The 23,783-nt window shown below is 38.6% G+C and overlaps 5 protein-coding genes across 11 annotated transcripts; 1 reads left to right on the top strand and 4 right to left on the bottom strand.

Moving 5' to 3' along the window:
• Window positions 1–942: 942 nt before the first annotated feature.
• On the bottom strand, window positions 943–3,326 carry rnf146 (ring finger protein 146). Its single transcript, XM_033991214.2, has 2 exons — window positions 3,165–3,326; window positions 943–2,696 (listed from the first exon to the last, which is right to left on the bottom strand). Exon 2 carries the CDS (start codon window positions 2,693–2,695, stop codon window positions 1,700–1,702), a length of 996 nt encoding a protein of 331 aa, XP_033847105.1. The 5' UTR covers window position 2,696; window positions 3,165–3,326; the 3' UTR covers window positions 943–1,699.
• A 291-nt stretch (window positions 3,327–3,617) lies between these two features.
• LOC117392510 (R-spondin-3-like) lies at window positions 3,618–5,662 on the bottom strand. The gene is made up of 5 exons (XM_055232131.1): window positions 5,142–5,662; window positions 4,592–4,798; window positions 4,306–4,446; window positions 4,080–4,226; window positions 3,618–3,917 (listed from the first exon to the last, which is right to left on the bottom strand). Exons 1-5 carry the CDS (start codon window positions 5,218–5,220, stop codon window positions 3,712–3,714), a joined length of 780 nt encoding a protein of 259 aa, XP_055088106.1. The 5' UTR covers window positions 5,221–5,662; the 3' UTR covers window positions 3,618–3,711.
• A 2,441-nt stretch (window positions 5,663–8,103) lies between these two features.
• Window positions 8,104–8,697, bottom strand: cenpw (centromere protein W). The gene is made up of 3 exons (XM_033990970.2): window positions 8,511–8,697; window positions 8,318–8,431; window positions 8,104–8,190 (listed from the first exon to the last, which is right to left on the bottom strand). Exons 1-3 carry the CDS (start codon window positions 8,595–8,597, stop codon window positions 8,164–8,166), a joined length of 228 nt encoding a protein of 75 aa, XP_033846861.1. The 5' UTR covers window positions 8,598–8,697; the 3' UTR covers window positions 8,104–8,163.
• A 226-nt stretch (window positions 8,698–8,923) lies between these two features.
• On the top strand, window positions 8,924–10,490 carry hddc2 (HD domain containing 2). The gene is made up of 6 exons (XM_033990969.2): window positions 8,924–9,014; window positions 9,358–9,479; window positions 9,556–9,658; window positions 9,729–9,797; window positions 9,876–10,014; window positions 10,109–10,490. The coding sequence occupies exons 1-6, from the start codon at window positions 8,943–8,945 to the stop codon at window positions 10,252–10,254; spliced, it is 651 nt and encodes a 216-aa protein (XP_033846860.1). The 5' UTR covers window positions 8,924–8,942; the 3' UTR covers window positions 10,255–10,490.
• A 77-nt stretch (window positions 10,491–10,567) lies between these two features.
• On the bottom strand, window positions 10,568–23,360 carry tpd52l1 (tpd52 like 1). 7 transcript variants are annotated; one of them, XM_033990685.1, is made up of 8 exons: window positions 23,235–23,355; window positions 21,816–21,914; window positions 19,425–19,445; window positions 17,089–17,204; window positions 16,861–17,009; window positions 14,631–14,732; window positions 12,710–12,770; window positions 10,568–11,880 (listed from the first exon to the last, which is right to left on the bottom strand). In XM_033990685.1, the coding sequence occupies exons 1-8, from the start codon at window positions 23,251–23,253 to the stop codon at window positions 11,758–11,760; spliced, it is 690 nt and encodes a 229-aa protein (XP_033846576.1). In that variant the 5' UTR covers window positions 23,254–23,355; the 3' UTR covers window positions 10,568–11,757. The 7 variants fall into 7 exon arrangements, with proteins under 7 accessions (XP_033846576.1, XP_055088107.1, XP_055088109.1 ...); XM_055232132.1 differs by having other exon boundaries at window positions 21,816–21,909; window positions 23,235–23,257; XM_055232134.1 differs by lacking the exon at window positions 12,710–12,770 and having other exon boundaries at window positions 23,235–23,356.
• Between the last annotated feature and the right edge of the window lie 423 nt (window positions 23,361–23,783).

Here is a 23,783-nt window from a genome sequence, read left to right on the forward strand (position 1 = left end):
CATATTACAATTTATAAACACACTTTACAAAATATTTAGAAGACTATAAGTTGTTATTGCATGATAGAGCTTGGTGTATTTCCATGTTAGCATGAAGTAAATTTGAAATGGAGTAACCAATGCTAGGAGGACTATACAAACAAATCATAATATTATTGTGATTCAAATTATTCCAGTACTTGTTGTTAAGGAAAATATTTTTGATGGGAAGTGTCTGGCCAATAAAAGGTGCTTCATTTTCAGCTCCCAGTCAGAGCGTGTGATTTTCTGTGTTGGTTTGGCAGACACTTGAGGCTCCGATGATGACAGCAGAGGTAGATCTATCACGCTCTTCTTTCCCTCCCAACTCTAAACACAGAGGATCAAACAGGAAGTCAGCACCAGGAGCACCCCCTCAGCACCACAACAGACCTAAACCGCAAGACCGTAAAAATAACTGCTGTTGCATAGGAGAGATGTGGAAAAGTCGGTAATGCTAGCGATGACAGCAGATAAATCACTGCAAATAAATCCCAAAAGTAATGTGGAAGGACACCCACAAGCTCTCAGTGTTATTTTGTCCCATCAACACATGCACACTATGTTTATAATGTTCTCAAAAAAATGTCCAGATAGTCACTAAGGTTTTTGGCTTGCATGTGTTTGTATTCCCAACCTGAATGATACATGCAACTCAATATAAAATGTTTGTGTTACCATTATTGTGAGAAGAGAAAGTGATTTTAACGATTTACACCCTAAACAAATAACAGGAAAATCCTCGTCACAGTCTTATAGACGTCATTCTATAGTGTGTGAAAGTGTGAATAGAGCGCCTCCCTCTGGCCAGCTGCCTCCAGTGTAACATTATAAACAGACCTGTGGATCTGTGCCACTCCTTCTGCTAGTAACCCCTCCACAGCTCTTTAGCTACTCCAAAAAGTCCAATAGCAATGCCTGATGATAAATAAAACTGCTTTAATGATCTGTCAGAACACAAGCATCAGATGATTATGTCGTTTCACACACAAATAATTTAACATGTTAAGCAAATGATGACAAGTTCAACAACTGGAGAAAGAAAAGAGAAGACAAATCCAAGTATGTGTCCGTGCCAGGGCTTTGATGGTAGCCTTTCAAAAAATATGAGAAGAAATAGATCTAAACGTGAATCACTACATTTTAGTCCTTACTTTCCAGTGGTTCTGCCAATCGCTTTCAGAAAGCGGTATGCATGACAACACAATTAGAAGTCCACTACAAAAACAAACCTCTTACGTAATCTCCATTTGCCTTGCACATAAAGGAAAAAGAACCAATCATTATTTAATTTGGTAGCCACTTAACTATCTGCCAAGTTATGAATGAGCTGAGCCTGCAATGCAGTGAGAAGACAAATGTAAACATGACATTTTCCCTAAGACTAACACAGGGAACTTATATCTCAATAAGGATCTTAAATGATAATTTAATCTAAAACATCCTTTAAAAATAATTTTCACATCACATGGGTGAGTCTGAAATAGTGCAATATACGATACAGTACAACTAAAAACAGAGAAGGCAGTTTGCAATCATGTCTGCACACACAAAAGGTAAGTGTAAAGATTATGATTAGAGAGTTTTGCCCACTCATGGCATGAAAATGAAAAGCAGTTTTTTCCCCATTTGGTGACACAATCTTAAGCAATAGGCAGGTCTGATGTGATGCACCTGTGGGTTACACTTCAGTCACAGTGCATTGTCCATCAGGGCTGCGTGAGCGCACAGGTGTAGCAATGGGCGGGGCTCCTCTAGGGGGCAGCCTGGGGGGCTGGTTCTCACTGAGCGGCCTCTGTCTGTGCCGCCTCTGCCTGAGAGACGGTGCTCTTCCTCTGGCTCTGTCTGCCTCCTCTTCACTGCTGCTGGAAGAGTCATCTTCTACGTCCTCCTCTGGAGAGCTGACCAGGAGTTGGGAGAAAGTCTCTTCTAATGTAGGTGTTGGAGTATGTAGTCTGGTCACAGGATGACCCAGGAGCGTGGTGGGTCTTACAGGGGGAACAGATGTCATAAAACGTAAAGCTGCAGGTAAGGGCTGGCCTGATGTGTCTGAGCCATCAGCTAAATGTACTCGTTCAGCTGGTAGTGTATTGGGTATAGGCTCAGGGTCTAACCTTAATCCAGCAACCCCCTTTTTAGGGATGTCAACAACATCTCTCTTGATCTTACGTCTGCGTCCGTGCTCATTGCGGCGGTACTGCACCATGTTCTCCAGATCGGCCACATACAAGAAACCTGCAATCAGCATCTCTGTGCTGCTTTTGCCTTTGGAGAAGGATTCCTCAAGCTCTTTGCTGGTTCTTTCATCATACTGCCACCAGCCGTTGCGCCCCTCGTAGTACCACGCATAGTCCTTATGAGCACTGCCTCCCACCCCCCGGCTCAGTCCTGCCGCAGCAGCCTTCAACTCTTCAGGGGACAGAAGAACTGGCCTCTCTAGGAAGTCCTCGGGCACCTCCTGACGACAGAGAGCACAGCGCTTACTGTGCCAAGATGCCCCCTTCACGCAGAGGAAACAGAAGACATGACAGCAGGGCAGCTGCACTGGGTGCACACAGCTCTGCAGGCAGATGGCACACTCCGGGTTTGTGCCTAGACCAGGGGCCTCCCCGACCTCCTCTTGCAACTTTGGGGAGAGGCTTTTCAACGGAGAGTCCACCTTTTCAGAGCCTGCCATTCTGTGAAGGCACAAAAAAAGAGTATTAGCCTATTCAGTTCAACATAGTTTTGGAAACGCCCCCATGAAGTCACATCCAAGAGTTTAGCTAATACTAAGATTACAAACTCTACTACTGATACCTTTTACCTAATCCAAAACATACAAATGTCTAAATAGAAATGCACAATATACCTGTATAGTCATACAGTGCCTATGTATGTACATTTCCGCTCACACAATTGCTATGTTAGCATGTTTGCTAAGCTAAATAAAAGTCAGTGTACAAAACGAACCATTGTTTAAGTACATAGTGAGGCAGTACACTGAAATTCCAAATTACATTTGCTATATTTATATAAGGCTAAAATTAGCTTCTCAAAGCTGCCTCGCATTACGGTATAGATGTTAGCCTTCAAACATGCTAGCACTGCGCGTTATCAGTATAGAAGCTAAAAAGCATTAGTAAAATATGACGCAGGTTACTCACTCTAGCTGTATATCTAATTTGTCTTCAAAGTTGAAGTACACACTGTTGTAAAAATGATTTACATTCGGTTTTAAATAAGTGGGTTTGTTCTGTCTCAAGTCTCTGTGACAGCTCCAGTTCAGTCCGAGCCAAGCCCTGATTTTACTGCCTCTGGATTGGCCCAACGTGCGCCCCGTGCGTCTGGAGAGCGTTTACGCAGCGTTAGAAGTGGGCTTCTGTACCAAATTATATTCCTTTTGTGAAACGTATTTGTTGGATTCATGTATAAATGTAAAAGATCTATATTCATGATATATCGTTCTTTCAACAATGCAGCCAATATATTTTCATTGATTTTTATTGCAATATTTTCATCCTTCCACTAATCAAAAAATAATTTATGCAAAAAACATAGTTTTGTTCAACAGAGACAGTGCTTACAGATTTGGCATCAACTGCTTAATTACAATCATCAATGCCAACCATTAAAGTAATATTTACACAGTATAAGTTGTTAAATAATACCAAAAGCATATGTTTAAAAGAAAGAACAATGCATTACAAATAACTATGGCATAACATTTGATATGAAACTCTGTCTCTTTTTAAAAATACATTTTCTGAACTGGAACAACTTTGGACAGGGCTTCCTGAAGCGGCTCGGTGGACTCAACATTTGTCTGGTGCGCGTCTTCTCTCCTCTTCTGTACATTTTCATGCTGCGTTTATGAACACATGGGCTCCAGTCTGACCACTCTCCTACCTCACAGTGCACTATGGAAGAGACACTGTGATGATGAGAAAGACAACTCACAGGTGGAAAGAGTAAAACATGGTAGAAAAAAGTGAATTGATGGTGTTGGCATCAGTGAATTCACATGTGTGTTTGATATTGTTATTGAAGGGAAAAATATTGAAATTTAGAATACCTCTCACCTTGCGGGAGGCACTGCATAAGCTGTTCGTCCGGCTCAAACCCTTTTGGGCAGGTGAGATAGCACTGGCCTTGAAGAGTGTATAAATCTGTTCTGCAGCGCGCACACATGTTCCTCCGCATACACAGCTCACAGCCAGCAGGACACTCTAAAGAACCATAGAACATAAATTATAAAACAATGATTTGTTTGTTAATAATGAACAAATCATAAATCCATGCATGTACCTATACATTCGCGTAGTTCAAGGTTGGCTGTGAGCCCAAAGGGACAGCTGCGTTCACATTTTCCCCGGAACAAGAAGCGATCCGAGTGACATCGGGTGCAGAAACTTTCACTGAAGCAGGAGGCACAGTCTTCCTTGCATCCTGCAAAATATAAGTATAATTTTTAACTTTTGCCAAATATTCTTCATCCCCAACTGCAATATTAGGCCAGAGCATCCTTATATTTATCTATTAGGGCTCTATGATGTTGTAACAACTCTCAAATATGGCTAAAATATGTACCCACTTGTGCAGGTGTTGATGTACGGTGATCTTGTGCCATAGTGCCCCCGGGGGCAGGAGGACAGACAAACTCCTCTCTGCCTCATCCCATCCACCTCCAGGTGAAAGAAGAGGCGAGATTTACAGGACAGGCAACCATTGAGGGCTGAGCACGTCACACACCCTGTGGGACACAGTCTACCTGCTGTGGAGCTACTTGTAGTGGAGCTACCTGTAAGAGAAGATCCATTAAATATACACACAGTATAAAACATACAGCATTTGCACTACATGGTTTTGACGGCCTGAAAGAATAACATTAACCAATTTACTGGCAATTACAGGGCAGCCTCCTAACAGCTAATGACTTCAGTAGTCTGGGACAGTGTACAAAGAGCTGTATGTAATGGAAATCTCTGACCACATTATTTTCTAAAAGTGGAGAGAGCACACTTATCATCTCCATATGCAGCTTGCATGTTCTGTTTACTGCGTTACTATAAAAACACAGCACTGGCTACTACCACATCAAGCAAGACTGTTATAGTAATATTTTCAATAAACATAATACTTACGCTTGTGGCGCATAATCTTGTCTTGACCTATGGTGAGATTCATCAAGTGCAGAATCCAAATCAGTGATGATATGAGCATTTTCCTTCACCTTCAAAACGGCATGGGTCCAGTTTGCAGAATCTTCTTGGATCACATCTCAAGTCTTGTCAGACTCAAAGGGCAGCAGAAATTTCCAAACACATACAAAGTGACCCTTTGGAAAGCCGAGCAAGAGCGCCTTTGAATAAAGTTGAAGGGTTTCTGCTGAAAATCCCATGTGCATTCCATGAGATCACTCAAGCCGGCAGAATGCCACCAAGAATGCAAACAGAAGAGAAAGCATCATATGATAGTAGTAGATGCAAAGCCAAATGGAATATAAAGTTTGGGTAAGGCACTGTTCCTTCCTCTGCTTCCCACACACACTCTGGCTACGTCTCTGCTCTTCCCCTCTCTCGACCCTCCTTCTGGCCCATTATGACAACACTTTGTATCTTGCCCAAGACCAAAGTGGAAACCTGCAACTGGATTTGTAGTGAGTTTTCTGTTTACTAGTCAACCAAGAATATAAGATTGTGTTTTTTTAGAAATTACATACTAGGAAAGTTATGTTCTGGTTTAAGGAAATACAATTTTCACATATAAGAATAAAAACACTAATTTAAAAAGTAATAAAAAAACAAACCATTCCCACAAGAGCAATGTTTTAAATTTGCTTAAATTTGGGCTAATAAACACCCAAGATGAAGTATTTTATTCATTAGACAGGAATCAGGAAATGAAAAAATAACAAGTGTGGTATGATATGACTACCTCCCAACAAGAAATCAAAACTTAGATTCAACAAGCTTGGGGTTGGTCTGTCTTTCCCACAAAAACACAGAGGCGATGAAAAGTCAAGTCCTCCAGTGGATTTGTTATTTGGCATCCCGGCGCGTATTATCGCCTGTTTTGGGAACTCTCTGCTTCTTCATCTACTTCTCCAAAACAAATTGTAACTGCACTGCATTCAGCCTTCCCCTTGTGCCTCTTCACCCCTAGAGAAAACCTCACCATCTTAAATATATAATTCTGCTCTTTAAAAATTTATGACATATAACACACAATAAAACATTAAATGATTGCAGATTTGCTCCATTCCAAAATTATCTATGTTTTAAAGCTTTGTTGGACTGACGGAAGATCCCCTTCTCCCTAACCAAAACAGTAAGGGGTGACACAATTTTAAACCTGTGCAAGACATGTGCAATTTATTAACGAATCGCACGCTAGGTTACCATAATAAAATTTGTGCCAAAAAATGGACCGTACTTTCTTTGATTCTCAGCTATCTGGAAGCATGTCAGAGGAGATATCAGCAATGAGAATTTACATAACAGTTGATTTATCTTTGTCTGGCTACATCTTTTAGCTTTGTCTAGCAGAGAAGCTGGACAGCGCTACACTGGTGCAAATTGCCAACAGGTGCTCTGACACACACATTGAAACACACAAGGCTACTTCTTTAGATTTTTTAAAGTTAATGTTGCTCTAATCCCTGTAGAATATGAGCAAACCAAGAGCAGGCAATAAAACAGCACCTCAGGGTACCTTACATGCACAGCCAGCTGCAGCCAAGCAATATCCATCTATCAATCTGCATGTGGTAAATTTATAGATTGGAGATATTGCTCAAAAAGTGGAAATTGTCAACATGAATGACAAAAACGATTAGGAAACATAAAAGTTGTGGATTTTACAGACAACAAAAATGAGAAAGGTGCTGACGGTTCAAAGATCAAATGTGTAAGGCGTAGGACCAAGCGTGAGTTCCCCCGTTCCCCGCCCTAACCTGACTGTGAACATAAACATGACAAGGCTATGCTCAGTGGGGTGCTAGATCAGATTCTTGAGAAAAATATCCACCAGAGGCCAAAGAACGCTTTAGCTGCCAAAAAATGAAGAAAAGAGGGAGCGAAAAGATGGAGAGAATGAAGTGAACAAGCCAAGTGAATAATAAAAAAAGAAGGCTAAAAAAGGAGAATATGAACCACATGGATGGAGAGTGAGGGGACTTGGACTATTAACTGACTAATGTTATGTAATTTATAAGGTTGCAAATATTTATCAGAGTAATTGTGACTATCAATATAACAAATCTACTAAAATAATCATTAAATCCGGACTTAACACACTATAAAACAAGCTGCAAATTTACAGAGACGGTGTTATTATAGCAAAATGGTTTTAAAAATTAACACTTTATATCAGTAATGTTTTTTGGTTATTTTCCTTATCTAGAAGTCTTCAGGCAGCATATTTACACCTTAATCCGATAATAAATACATTTTAAACCCTCAGAGTACAACAGAACAAATTTGACTAATTAACTCAAATCAAACATAATCTCTAGACCCTAGACATTTTTTTACACAGCAAAACAAAAAAAAGTCAAATATTTCCTATTAAGATATATTTTAGAATACTGTAGTTGCAAACACTAACTGTTTCAAAGACTGGCATTGTTTTTCCCCATCCATTATACACTGACAAAGGAGGACGGTAAGACAAATGCAGCAGTGTGGTCTGTAAAGATAAGGGGCGATGAGGATAACATCTCCACACACAGATAATCTACGCAGCATGAAGAATTGTGGAATTTGGAAGGAGGCCGAGGCTACGCTCATCAGAGGTGCTGTGAGGCATGCAACTTAACACGCTCACCATGACGGACAACAGCAAGGAGAAGGCTTTTAGAAGAATAGGAAAATTATGTATTTGATTATTTCCTCCAAATATTCATAGTCATACTGCATTACTATCAGCAATCATGGTTCGCTTTAAATAGTTATTCTCTAAACAGTTATGATGGAGAAGAATGAACTGTAGTTTAAGACCAGAGCAAAAAGTGTAGTCAAAACAAAAGCTTTAATAAAAATAATGAGCATGTACAGTAAAAGGCCAAAATCAAAATGAAAAGTCCATATGAAAAGTATAGTGGGTGATAGGAAGTAAAGATTTAAAATGAAAACTAAATATATATTTTTTTATTAAATTCAATCTTCATCCTCTGGCCTTTTTCAGCATTTTCTATAAAAGAGACACGTGCACTGTATTACTATATGGATATATCTGATCCAAGTTATTCATCGATAAAATATGAATGTTTGCAAAAAATACAAAGCAATTAAGCCATGTACGGTACTTATGAACAGACCTTGGACACTGCTTTCACATGGTGACCTCGGATTGTAGCTGATTTTTCTTCGAAAGCTTTAGCCTTTGCCTCTTCCGCCAGTCCGTTCAGGAAAATAAGAGTTATAAGCTCAATCTAGAGGAAAAAAAATCACATTGTAAATACATTTTCAGTTAAAACAAAGGCAGTAAAATGAATGAGAAACAAAACTTACCATCGCCTCCGAGGCTGGTCTAACATTTATATTAGTTGTCGCTTTGCTCTTGATAGTGTTTTTCAGTTTGGGAGCCTTTCTCAACATTTTGGCAACGGTTAAAAGATCTTAGCTTTTCGGAGGAGAGAAAAAAATGAGTGTTTATATTTTTCAAACTCCCGCTTTCGTACTTCCGGGTACACTTCTTCGTGAGTTATTTCAGAACCGTACAACGTGTGACTGACATCTAGCGGTCAAGTTGTCAACATTTACAGTCATAATGACTGCATATACCGGAAATAGGATTATGTTTATCATCAACAGTAATAATTTAATGCAAACAGTAAAAATACTTTTGGAACTGTTTTGCTATTTTTTGCTTAGGGTTTCCTGACCCCTACCGGCTGCCCACGGTCTCTGCGCCACTCTTGTTTTTCCGGGTTAAAGAGCAACATGGCGGCCACCAGTAGCACAAACAGCATGAGAAATATGCTGCAGTTTATGAAGCTTATCGGACAGCTGAAAGTAAGAAAACACTAATGATTATTAACTCCAGATTGTGTTCTTGAAAGATTACTTCGTCCTGCAATTGCTGCATATGCCAGTGCTTTGCACTTAGTTATTTCCAGTGGACACCTGGACATACATTCAGTGGATTGCTTATTTTGTTCTAATGGATTAAACTGTCAAATAAACTATCAAATAAACTACCAATTTAGTGCACACATGACCCTCGTTTCTGAAATGTAAATGTTATGTTAAGCTTATGAACACTGTAATTTATAGTTCTTAAGTTATTGTAAGGAAATCCATCAGCAACTACATAAGAAATTACTCAATTCAGCGTTATAATAAATATGTTTTACAGAGAGTCCCTCGAACAGGCTGGGTGTACAGGAAAGTGAAGGAACCAGAGAGTGTATCAGACCACATGTATCGCATGGCCATGATGTCTCTGACCATCACTGACCCCACAGTGGACAGGGACAGGTAGCAAAGCACACACTTCATAGTACTAATTAATTTGACATTAATGTGTTTCATTAATTAATATTATCAACTTAAGGTGTATAAAGCTTGCTCTGGTTCATGACATGGCAGAGTGCATTGTAGGAGATATTGCTCCCTCTGATAATGTCAGCAAAGAAGAAAAACATCGGAGAGAAGAGGTGAGTAACTTCCAAATTTAGACACAAGCCAGTGTGATTTCGCAAGACTAGCAATACTTATGTTTCTCAGGAAGCAATGAGACATTTATCAGGTCTTTTGCCAAATGGACTGAGGCAAGAGATTTACGCACTATGGGAGGTATAACATTTGACCTTACATGCTTACATTTATATGAAAATATGTCTTTCTTTGCACTCACATGTGTTTCTGCTGTAGGAGTATGAGACCCAAAGCAGTGCGGAAGCCCGGCTGGTCAAACAGTTTGACCTCCTGGAGATGATCCTTCAGGGCCACGAGTATGAGCAGGAGGAGGCAGCCCCTGGACGACTACAGGAGTTCTTCGATTCCACCAGTGGTGAATATCACTTACACTTTCAGTTGACTTTGGCCATATTATGTACTAAGTATGTTCACCTACATTATTACTTGCACTGCTTTTCTGTACTTAGGTCGTTTTCACCATCCAGATGTTGTGGAGTTTGTCAAATGTCTAAATGAGGAGCGAGATTCTCATATGACCAGTGATGGTGAGTCAAACTCTGAGAAGAGAACAGCTCAGAGTGGGAATACAGACAGTACATCGCAAACCTCCTGACAGTAAACTTTTCACTATGGTTGAATAAAGACACGTAGACCCCCCAGACCTCTTATACTCCAAACATTTCAATTTGAAATCCAATGTAACTGTAAAGAATCTACATATTATGTAATAATTAGTGATTCAGTGAAAACAGCTCTGTCTCTCTAGTGGCTGGTTTGTTATTACTGTACAAAGAGTTTTTATTTATTAAAAGGTTGTATTGCTTCAGTTACAGTCTTGTCAAGTCGACTAACATTAAGCACTCAACACGAGGCTTTGGCATGAAAGGGCCAATCAGTGATAAGAAAAAAAAAAAGGTTTGTCGTAATTGAATGTCAACATGAATTTTAATAAACACTTGAATAAAATATGAGATGATCTTGGTCACCCTTCACATCACAACAAAAAAGAAATAGTTAACATATGAAAGACAACATGACACATAACCAGTAGCAGATGCATCTATTGAACGTAGGCGCTAACTTTGATGGCAACACCGCCACAGCAGTTTTAAATTCATTATCAAGGAGCTGTCCTCATGAACCAAGATCATTTACATGTACTTGTTACATTAGGTCCTGGGTGAGATTACAGCTGCATATACAACTAACAACAGCATCATTCACACTTACATTTCTCCATTTTTCTGGATCAATGTAAAACTGTAAAATCATTGTACACCGAACCATCTGTTAAAATGACTGGATTCAGATTGTGGTGTCCATGCCTGAAATGCATTTTAGAACAGACAACAGACATAAAGCCATCATTGCAAATGCACAGGGACAATGTTACTGCAGCATTATGTAATAGTGTAACAACTCATGTTTGCAATGTTGCACATCAACAATGATGATGGGACTAGCTAATTCCTTACACAGTCAAAGTTGTGAAATGGCAATCAAAATGTTTTGTTTGTTTTTTTTTTCCACAAAACATAGATTTATATAATAATGCATAATAATAATTTAGCAGAAATACATATATAGCCATAGTGTTGGCTAGTCCATATAAAGCTTGTAGTAATAGTTTTAGTAAAAAGGTTAACAGCAGTTTGGATTTATGTGCTAAGCCCTGTCACAAAGACTATCTGCATCTCAAACGTTGCCTCTCACGTCTGCATTCATTTACATGAAGAGGAATGATTAACCTCAGGCGTCTCTGATCTGATACAGCTGTGTGTGTTTTAAATTATGATTCCAGGTCTGTTACAGCCTGAAAGTTCGCCTTATAGAAAAACAAAATTACAACCAGCTGATTTGCTTCCTGTTTAGGATTCATTGGGGATATGTGATGTAATGTTGTGTGGAGACCACTAGGGGGCACATGGGGATGATTATGTTTAAGACCATTCAGTCCACATTCATATTTAATCTCCTTTGACATTAAAATTGTGTGGTTAATTTTGGTCCAAACATTAAATTGCATAATAAGTGAATTTCTTGAAGACGATTACAGGCGTCTAACACTGAATAACAGTCCAGTCTCAGGTCAAAGTGCTGCTATGTGGCACTGGCTCTAGCAGGATCCCTCGGGTGCAGGCGTCATGCTGTTGGTGGGTGTGTCCTGGTTACTTGCGTTTGCTGCAGATGACAGAACGTCTTCAAAGCTTCCTCCAGGTCCTGTCCCTCCAACCTTTGTCTAAAAGAAAGAGGCATTAATTTTTCTTCACAAATATTTTATTTTATTATTTTTTTTTATTAGAACAATGTGTAAAGAAAACTAGACAGTGATGATGTTCATTTTTTCCATAACTATTTTGATATGTTTATTCTCTTTTAACCATTTCAACAAGTGAACAACAAATATTTCTGATTCATGCAGTTATTTCTGGAGCAAAATAGTCATATTATGTTATTAAAAAAAATTATGTATAATGCATCCTTAACTAATAACAGTAGAAGCCCATTTACACCTTCTGGCACTGCCAACTGATTTGATTAAAATGCTGAAAAGATGTATTTATTTATTAAGTACTGCCTATTTTAGCTTTTCATAAGATTGTAAACGTTGTTCCAATCACTATTTCTGTATTTGTTTACATTCACACAGGCAAGGCAAGGCAAGGCAAGTTTATTTGTATAGCACAATTCGTACACAAGGTAATTCAAAGTGCTTTACAGAATAAGAAAGACATTAAAATCACACAAATCAAAACATAAATAATCACCCAATCTGCAACTCTCTCACCTACTCGTTTGCACCCTTTAAAAACACAGCATCTAAGACCTTTAAGATAAGGGGTTGTATGAATAACCTTGTGTTGACAACCTTGATGTCAACACATTACCGCAGGCATTTTTTTTTTTTTTTTTTTTTTACGTTAACAAGTAGTGACCTTTTTATATTATGTGAAATAAACATAATACGTTGTATTGTAAACAATAATTACATTGAAAGCTCATGATAATCCACTTTATCTATCTCTTGTCTTATCTATCTACATTATTGGTTTTGTGTGTATCATTACCTTGATACTGGACACTGTGGTCTCAACTTTCTCCTCAAAGGATTTGAAACTGGGAGAGTTCCTGTGAACAGAGAACCATGTGCAATCAGCTCTAGAAAGAACCATATCAAAACCATTCTTTCTTATTCCTTCTCTGCCCTGTAGTGTTTGGTATGAGATGTAAAAATTTGGAGTGGTTACCTCATAGTGGGCATGCTCATAGACTGTCTGATAGAGTAGCTGTCCCGAGAGCGTATGGAAGAGGAGTTCATGATTAGCAAAAAACAATGTAGAACATACAATAAGGAAAGCATTAACTATACTTTATTCTAGAATGATACAGAAATATATACTACTTAACAATATGAAGCTACTGTAGTGTACTGAAGTGTTCCGAACAGGTTAAGAGGGCGGACAATATAAATGTTAAATAGCTGTTGAAAACTTAACCTCCATTTACCTAAGCCAATATAAACTAAGTACTATAATATAACTACTTGTAGACTAAGGCATTATTCATAAGATATAAAGCTGCTGAATTTGAAAAGTGCTTTTCATAGATCACAAATGTAATTTAAGGGCATCATGGATTTAAAATTCCAATCCAGTTAGTTATTCAGACAAAATACCCTTGTTCAAAGTACTGTATAATTTGCCTGTACCCTGTGTTACTCTTTGTACTCTTCGTCATGATAAACATGTTTATCATGATGAAGAGACACCTTGATATTCCTATATATGTTCCCTTCCCTGTTCCCATGGCATATTAAGTGAATTTGATATACGTGACAAAACTCTATTTGATTCAAGGCGTTGGCAGCAGAGTCATCTGACCGGCTCAGTACTGTCCACTTAGCGCTGTCAGCTGATGTTAGCCGCTCTAAACCGGATTCTGTATAGTTAAGTTAGTTACACTGCGCAGCTGGTTGGGCCTTACCCTATTGATGCAGACCTTAGGAAGCATGAGGAAGACAAAAATAAATAAATAAATAATACATTTTCAAAGCAAAAAACATTAAGTTGTAGTTTTTCAGCTTTTCAAACACCACTGCAAGACAAACCACAAAACCATAATATCTCTTAAAAACAATTATGCACTCATTAACGAGGAATTGTATGGCCTCTTCTGAAAACCACATTACACTCTAATTTGTTCAGTCATATGTGGGCAATGCTTTGGAAAGGTTTATTAGGTAATGCCAGGTTCAAATAGTCAAATAAGTGCTTAAATTATTTCCATTCGCCCCATTTGCTGTACTATAAAGTCTAAGTGCTCAAGGTCACTCCTCCAATTTGAGTCTTTAGCAGACACAAAATAAAATACGTAAACAGCCTTAAAAACCTGCACTGCAACTCAAACAATTCAGCCATGCTCAACATCAGCATCAGAACATACCTCCGCGGGAAAAGCAACTCAAGACCAACCAGGCTGAAATAAACAACCATAATGTTCATATAGAGCACTGACAAACACAAACCATAGCACGTGATATAAAAAAATCTGTAAGTAAAATGTCTAGACGAAGATGTAACAGTCAGTATCCACTTGTGCACACTTGTTTGTCATCCACAGCACTAATGGCCCCTTTTGCAGCTGCTGAACAAAGCCAAGACAAGACTCATTCTTCACGACGCACTCTAGTGAACAAAGACAGGAGTGACAGAGGAAGAAGTCAGAGCCCGGAGAGAAAGAGGGAGCAGCAGAGAGAGAGAGAAAGAAAGAGAGGGATTTTTCACTATCAAAGGAGCATCTTAGTGCAGTCTTATATAACACAAGTTTTAAACATATGTTAGGAGAGGATGAAGAAAGTTGAAGTGTTCATACAGAGATACAGAGAATATAATTCTGACAGGAACCCATCATACAAAGATAATTATTGTATTCCCAGTAATGCTGCATATTCCACTGATTAAGTTCATTTAGAATTGTTAATATGATTACCTCATATCTCCAAGTTTCCTAGTAATGGCTGTGCCGAGGGTGTTGAAGGCGGCTGTAGTTTTCTGTCCAGCTGTGGACAGTGTCTCTGAAGTTTTCTTATACCTGTTTACAGTGAAGACACAATGTACTGAGATACTGCTAAACAAATATATGCGTTGTAAAACAAATATATGCACTGAAAAATCTGGAACAGTCGTCTTGAAGATATGAGACAGGCCTCTACTCTGACCATGTTTAAATCCAGGCTCAAAATGGTTGTGTTTAGTTGTGCATATGACTAAAAGGTTTTTATTCTGCACTCTTCTCTTTTAATGTTAATTTTAAAATGACTATTTATGATTATATTTTGATTTGTTGTAATGCGATTTTAATGTCTTTCTTATTCTGTAAAGCACATTTAATTACTTTTTCTACAAATTGCTATACAATGCCTTGCCTTGCCTAAAACTTTGGATAATATGTGTATACTGTGGACAGCCATGTGCAGGTTCTAGCCCTCTGAATTCAGATGAGCAGGCTGAACATGTAAGTGGGCAAACTTTAAGGTCGATGTGAATTGTTTATTTGGTGCAAGGTATGACTGATTCTAACTTGTTGTCTACCACTAGAGCTTAGCTTTTGAGGAACAATAACATCAAGTAAACCAAGTGTGTCACTGTGTTAGTAAAGTTAAACATTACAGTAAACTACTCTAAAATGGAATTTGTATTACATTTTTAATACATGTATTAAGTATAGTATGACATGAGATGCTGGTGCCAGGTTATAGAATGAGTGCTAGTTTACACCTGTAGTCCCTGAGCAGGCTTGTGGAAATACTGAAAATATGGATTCAACGTATATAGATAAACTGACCACAAATAAATTAAACATATATTCCAAGGGTCACATTGTGCAGATACTATTAAAAAAAACAAAAACATATTGCCATACACATAAGCATATGCATTCTTACCCACTCCCCTGAACCCCCCACCCTCCATCAAGGCGTAACATATACACACACATATTGTACTGCACTGAAACCCGGTGCAGGTTAAAATCTCTGTTAAAAATATTCCAATAGTAGCACATCTCTTATGGACTAGAAGAGGGCTAAAACACCCAAAATGAAAATAACTTTCAACATTTCAATTTACCCATTACATTTTTTTCCAGTCTCCTTATTTTCTCCATACAGGATACAGGAAGCTCCGTAGCTCAGAGCTGTGTTACAGCTCGCCCTTAAGACTCGAGCCTAGTTCATTATAGATGAGGACAACGTGTGTGTCAAGGGAGCTTCAGGTTGAGGTGTAATTGGATAAGAAGAGAGGCCACAGGAGACGCTCCACTTGCTCCTCTGTTTTTGGCGACTGGGTAAGAGCTCAAAGCTGATCATCAATTAGTAAATCTCAACTTGATGAAACAGTAGCCGCCTGCACACAACTACACTTTTGACATCTTTTTGGGCAGAATATAAACTTCAAGCCTCGCAATACCCAACAATACCTGGGGGAGTAATTATCAGTGTGCAGAGGTCATGCAGAGGGGAGCCATTTGCTTTGTTCATAATCATGTTTGTGATGTCTGCTTTTGCGTGCGTGACCAAGATTACACGCTTTGCAGGTCTGCCCAGAGGAAAATGTTTTTCCAATTGGATTGTATCACATCTGCATTAGCTACAGTGATATGATTTCTGTTAGAGAATAAAGACCCATTTCAGTGGTCAGTTTGAGGTGCCCTGTATTTACTATAGGTAGTGCAGTGTTGACATAAAACAGATGAATAATTTGGTTTGAGTTACTAGAACTATGGATGGGACAAGAGCTCGTTCTTTTCTTAAAATAAGATTTTGCACAGATGACGAGAAGCTGTAGTTCCAAAAAAAACAAACAGTGTAACAATGAAAGCATTGTTGAATGTATCAACAATCAGATACTAATCAATACTAAAACTAGTATTGAAACTATGTACTCATTTGAACAAGTATTGATAATATTAACAGGAACAAATTTGACCTTTTACAAATGTTACAGTTTAAGTATTAGTGACACAAAGAACATAATATTATTTTGTGTTGAAATGACACAAAAATGACACCCAAAAAAAAGCATTTTTTAAATGATCATGGTTATATCTAAACTGGTATTGAGTATGACGCCTATTCCATAGTATCAAAATCAAGTTTCATCTTGCTGGAATTGCGTCTCATTCATCCCATAGTTGCGACCCAAAACACTGAAGCACTTACGCTGTGGAGTTGGTCATGTCCTGCCATCCACGACTGAAATTGTTTCGTAGTTCACCCAAAGGAGTCAGGCCTAGTTTCTCTTTCAGCTCAGCGTGTTGCTTTTCTTTGGATGTTAAAACCTGCTTTAGAGTACTGATCTCCTCTTCTAACTGTGAGACAAAAAGCACTGGTCACCTAGTGTTTTATAGAGCAGATATAGACAGACTATTTCAATGTGTGAGGGTGAACCTTGGCTAGCTCCTGCTGTATCTCCTCTCGCTCCTCCTCCGTCATGATGGAGTTGCTCAGGTTGATTTCTGAGGCCAGATCTTCATCAGTTTCTCGCAGGGGCTGAGAGTCCAGACCTACATCAGACCAGACAATACATTATGAGCCACAACCCTCTTGTTACCTAATATGTGGCACCACAAAATCAGAATTGCAATTAGAACCTGTTAACAAAGAGGACCTCTGTAAGACTGTTTTCTGTTCCATAGACCCGTTTTCTGGTCAGTCTCTGGTTCACCCTTGTTCTGTTACTCGTGCTACTTTTCACTGACAGACTGAAAAGTACTTCTAATGCATTCACTTTTAAGACAAAATATTAAATTGCAGATTACAGATTTCATGATGAAGAGATAATCTGCACAGCCAAAGTTCAGAAATAGACTAGATTGTACAGTTCTAAACCTTAAGTAGTTATTACGTTAACATTTATTCAATTGCTGGAGCTAGACTTTTCACTTGTTTTACTATGTAGATGACTTGTTTCATTGTTCCATAGGTCAAGATAACCTGGCTGACAATGGAGTAAGAAAAATGACACTGGCCATTTGACAGATTTATTATTATTTATATTTCCAGCTAAATTATCTCAAAACCAGCCCAAAATGTCATGAAACAATTGAATAACCTAGTTTTTATAAGCAATTAACTCAACCTAAATTGAGTCAAAACTACTCAACTCCAGATTAATATGAACAAATTCATGTCACTTTTAGCCCTTACTATAAATTCCTTTTATTCACCTTAACTGTAAGGTGTATGTTATCATTTATGCAATATGTGTCCCTTTACTTTAGATTAGATGATGCTATTTTCCTGCCACCTTTCCTCCAGTTTATCAGATCAACCTTGAGCTGAGTGGATGTCTAAACACTGCATTAGCCTTGTCTCTTTGCCACAGCCTGGGAATCAGACAGTCTGCCAGTGCCTTTACGACTGTCCAAAGGTTATGTAATGTATGGTTCCAGTGTGAAGGGTGCTAATCTGGATTACCATTGGATTATAAGGTCCTGCTCAATGACACACAAACGTACAAGGCAATATGCTCCTTCTGGGACTTTTACTGTACGAGGTTGGACTGGATTACAGGATTCTCTTCCAGGTGATAATGTCCGGTACTGACTGAGCACAAACCTCCAGTAATATAAAATGAATGAATGAACTGAAAACACTTGTACATGTGCCTTGTCGTGAAAATTACTATAATTATTTGATCATTTTTGGGGGGGTAAATACTTTTCTGTATTCCCATAACATGTGAACTATATCTGAACTGATGCTTGAATACATAACTTCTATAACTCATTGTAGATTCAAAGTACCAAAAGCGTTTAATTTCTGCTACTTGTTTATTGTAACATTTATTGCATTTATTTAAACTATATTGTACATTTAGAATAGGGTTTTGGAGATAATCCTGCATTAGGGTTATTGTGCCATGGTATGAATTAGTTTCAATAATTCAATACACTGACTCAGAGAGTCAGTGTATTGTTGACTTTTTAGTGCGCACAAACACTGAACATTTTACACAAATGAATTTACTTTATTTCATATTTAGTGGCAAATTCTTCCTAAATTCTCCATTGAAATGAATGTGATTCCCGCTTAACTGAAAGTGCCACCACTTTAACAGCAAAAGTGGGCGGGGCGGAATAAGATCAAATTAATAACAATTTACAGAACACATCGAAACAATAAAAGAAGTTTCAGTGTGTAAGACACATACCAATTATTGCACTCGGGAAGTGTGCAAATTTTGATAGGACCCCAGTTCAAAGAAATTAAATCTAATGCACATTTTACAGGAAGCTCAAAGGAAGAGTGAAGATTGGCTGCTGATATCAAAGATTATTTAATGCACAAGAGAGTGAGGGTTTTTAGTTAATACAATAAGTACAATAAGTATTCACCTTTTTTTGACCTGTAAATTACAATTGAGATTAGGACCATTTTTTTCAAGGTCAATGATCAAAATCATTGATCAAGATAAAAGCTGAAAGTACAACACGTAGTTACATGAAACAAAGCTAAAAGCCACCAGAAGATAAGAATTTAGGTAATACAGGATGATACATATGAAATTAATAGAGCAGTTGACAGTAAACAAGCAGTAAGTATCAAGTAGTAAGTAGTAGTAAGTAGCAGTTAACATAGTAAATATGTTGCCTTGATTACCACATCTGGCAAAAGGCAAGAGTAATAAATGAAAGAAGTATTTCAAAGTTAAATATGCAGTAACAGTTGTACCAGTATGTGCCAACTAGGAATGTAAATACTATGGGTTATCAAGGACATACCTGCACTTAGATGTCCTCTGTCTTCACATACAGCAGAATGAGACAAAATCAGGTTAGTACAACTCAATATGTAGTTTAACCCTTTCTAAGTCACTCCAAGCAGACTAGATTCACAAGCACAGCAATGTAATAAGCAGGGCATGCATGAGAGCTAAAGCAGGAACTATTCCTCACATCACATGGTGTGAGGGAAATACAGCTTTCATTGTTAAGAGTAGTAGTAGTTTTCCCATTTTGTAGTAAAATGACATGAATTGTAGTTAAATGACATATAAATACAGACAATTATTTACAGAAATTACATTTTTTTATATCATTATTTGAAAGGTTACACTGTAAAACTAAGTGCAATGTTTTTAGAATGAGTTATAATAGATTATAGTAGTTTTGACATAGGTCTTATATTCTGAACATGTTTTCTCTATATGTGGGCTACCAGGGGTCACATGATGCATGCTAACAGAAAGCCCAGTGTGTTAAAGATATGACTAATTGTATTCAACATAACTTTTTACAGAGCCAAGAAATATTTGAAATGACTGTGGGAGAGGAGATAACTGATTTGATGTGCTGCTTTGGCATCACTAAAGATATACAGAGATGGCTAAGGTACAGGACATGGTTGTGGCAGTTAAAGCGTAACATGGAATCAGTGTGGGAATCACAAGTGGTTCTCCTTTAAACACAGCTTGGTAAAATCTAGTCTACATTTCTAACTGTGCATCTCCTCTATAGGCTAATGGTTTATGTCCTGCCAAGAGTTTATTATGGAGTAGTTGGTAAAGGTTGGACTACATTGGCTCTATCTGTCCCCTCTGTCCCTGTTCACCTGGACTGTCCAGTTGCATGTCCCAAGTGTAGGACATGTGCCAGTGCTGTGGTGTCTGTTCCCACGGCGGCCACTCTGCACCTGCCTTTCCACCTGCCTCTGCACCTGCCTCTGTCCACAGATCCTCATTGGGAACTGCCTCCTTGTGATTTAATCCTGAGCAAATCCATTGTTTTAAAACATGCTTAGTGTCAAACAAGCGACCTTTAAAGTGCACTATCTTTTCTGATAGAGATGTTATAGTCCCCAATGTTGAATTAAGCACATATCTTGCATTTATTCATAGTGTTTAAACTGGAGAAAAAAAAAACCCTGAAAACTATGCATTCTTATCTTCACAGATCTGACCTGTCTGACTTGTTTCCATAGAGGTTAATTTAATGCAATGCTGTGGAAAGAAATACAATCTCAGTTGAGATGAGCATGTGCCAGTAGTGTGGTGTCTCTCCACCAGAAAAGTTCCATAGTGCACCTTTAAGAAAGATGGCAACATATGCAAGAGAAAAGTTAATTCAGATGAACAAGCAAAGCATTATGTTATTCATTAATTTAGTTGGTTTAGTCAGGGCAGGGTTTAGGCATGTTGTACAGGCCATGTCAGCAATACATACATCTCTTTGCATGAGCAGATGTGCAAATAAATTAGTTATAGACTTATCCATCGGATGCCATTCCCGATTCAAGTATCTTAGAATGCTATGTTTAATGACCATATCCAAGCAAAATCATTCCTGATATCCACACCTCCAGAAACAATTACCCAAAATGCAAAGCGCTGCTGAAACCTGCTCACTTCACTCTTCACAGCACACAGGTCCCCAAATCTACTCTGCCTTCACAAGATGTCCCACAAGTCAGGGGGCTCCCCACACAGAGCTTAATTTTATCCTTCATTTGCAGGAGCATAAACTCTCTTTTCTTGATTTTTTGGGGGGATTAAGTAACCTGGAAGGATTCTGAAGAATCTGTAAACTATCTGGGAAATTATAATGGTCCCTCCAACTCATGACCCCAGTCCAACTGTTGCAGTAGCTACTGATTTACAAATTAAGCACTGTCCTCACATGTCTGACTTGAAAAACGAATGCACAATTCTATACTCACGTGACTATAAAATAAGAAGGAAAGAAAAACTTTTTACTAAACTACTTGTTTTACTAGCTACTAGCTACTTTTTCACATTTACTTTGAAAGACTGAAATAATGAAGCCTCTCTCACCGCTGAGGCACTGAGTTCAGTGATGTGAGGCTGTGGAGGGGAATACATTTCTGACCTCTCCTCCACCTCAATTTTACAATATAATCATTCCATGCGAAATTCTACTAGAGCAAATATGACAAATATTCTTCACTTTTGGAAATACAAAAAATGTAAATGACCTAGCTATGCTCATAACTCAATTAACCAAATCAAACAAATACTTGTCCCCACAAATTCTGCGTGGAATAAAAATATGATTATTAAAAATGTTTTTTGTCACCAGTGGGACCGCCCTGTGCTGTGGTGAGTAGATAGGTGGGAAGAGTAGATTTGGTTCATTACTCTTTTGGTCCAGTCTTACCCTGTGGTCCCTCGTGTGGGTCAGAGTTCACCCATTCTCCGTCGGGACCCATGCTAGCCCAGTCCAGCACGGCTTCACTCAGGACACTGGAGTACTGCTCTGCAGCGAGGCAAACACACCAGTACTACCCACTTCTGATACACACAAGTTTTTCCGTGGCCGTTTTATCTGACTATGCACTTTTAAGAAACAGGATATCTGACGTCTGACCCACAATGGCTTGGCAGATGAACAAGAAACACAGCATTCCTTTTTTTCAAAAAGCTTACTAAACATCTTCTCACTAACTTTGCCATTTTTCAAACAATGAATCCAGTAATCCCAAAAGTATGGATCACAGAGCACTTTGAGGTTGTTTGTGGTGAAATGCCGTTACACCATCCTGTGCTATTTTAGGACCGGGACAAAGACACCATTGTTGACAACATACACAGTCTCATCTGGATGTACTGAGGTGCAGGCTGTAGTTCATGCACATTATAAGGAAGAGATACAGCACTTATGAGTTCATATAGTTGTAATAACTTTAGTATAAGTATGACCTATGCATCAAAGTGCCTCTTCTTCTAGTGTCCAGTGTTGGAATACTTCAGGTCACAAGATTTCCATTTGGCCTGTGGTCATGTGCCTATGCTAAATCAGAGCCCCAGGGATGGTCATATGGCTGCAAAATCAATTGAGGCTAAACCAAAAATACTGTACAATAACTCCCATGACATAAATTCATAAACATTAGCCTAAACATTTATTCTATACTGCCTTCATCTCATAATATGCATTTTGCTGTAGGTACTCATATAGGTCTAGCCTCTCTGAATCCACACTGCAGTTGTAGTAGCTACAGCCTATGTCGTGCGTCACTGCCTTCTTGTTAACTATTTAACAGGTGCGCAGCGCAACTAGACCAGGAATGCAAATTAAAGCATCCATCCACCTATGTAAACACTTTTTTTTTTTTTTTTATCTTTACTCTGCAGTCAACATATGGCATCATTTTACAACATTTCATTGCACTATTTCTGGGAGTTGCCCAAAGTTTAGTATGTTTTGGACTTTTAAATTGGGTCAGGAAATTAGATCCAGTGCGCAGGTAGAACTCAAGTTTCCCTGTTGTCTTGCAACTGTAAAACAACTATAGGCTGAACATGGCCATTTCTTTTACAGTAGAGACTCGAATTAAAAGTGGCCATAAGTAATGCACACAAAGTAGGTAATCCAATGCATCCGCCCTCTGCGCAGGCATGCGAAGCGCACACTACACTCTTCAACTTATTTCCCACGAATCAATATTGGCTTTGCGGTCAGTAGCTCATACACAGTCCAGGAGCAGTTTGAACAAGTAGCCGAACAGACACGTACACTACACTCATTGCTATAAATGTACAGTAAAAGAGATCCCGTTATCTGATAATAACTCACCTTGTTGTCGGGTTTCCATCAGCAACGGCCAGGTGCGTCTCTCGGGACAGCCAAGGTGGATGACACGCGCCGCACGGGCAGTCGGCTCGCTCCGGGTTTACTCGGGTTTCTTCGGATGTCACGCGCTGGGTCAGTTCAAGGGCGGGGCTTCCGGCGATGACCAATCAGTAATTTTACCGTAATTTATTAACGCGCCCCCTGGGTGTTTTCCTTATGTGTACAATACAAACCCGTTAGGCCTACAGTAATCTAAACAGGTCAAACATTTATCTTCATTATATCCAATGATAAACCATACAGCCATACCACCTTCTGATGGGAATTAAGCATTTCTCTACGTAAATATAAAGGATATGTGTTCTAAATATGCTTTCATTTCAATTTTATGTTTCAGTGGAAAAGAAAACAAATTGTGCAATTATGACATCTGCTGACAAACTGCAGAAGCCACAGTTACAGTAAAACAGTATGGCTCTACTAACATCTGGGTTTATGTCTTTATTTCATGTCTCAGCATTCCTAATAATTACATAAAATTGAAAAATATGA

This window comes from Periophthalmus magnuspinnatus, chromosome 24 (genome assembly GCF_009829125.3).
Source record: "Periophthalmus magnuspinnatus isolate fPerMag1 chromosome 24, fPerMag1.2.pri, whole genome shotgun sequence".
NCBI classification, from domain to species: domain Eukaryota; kingdom Metazoa; phylum Chordata; class Actinopteri; order Gobiiformes; family Gobiidae; genus Periophthalmus; species Periophthalmus magnuspinnatus.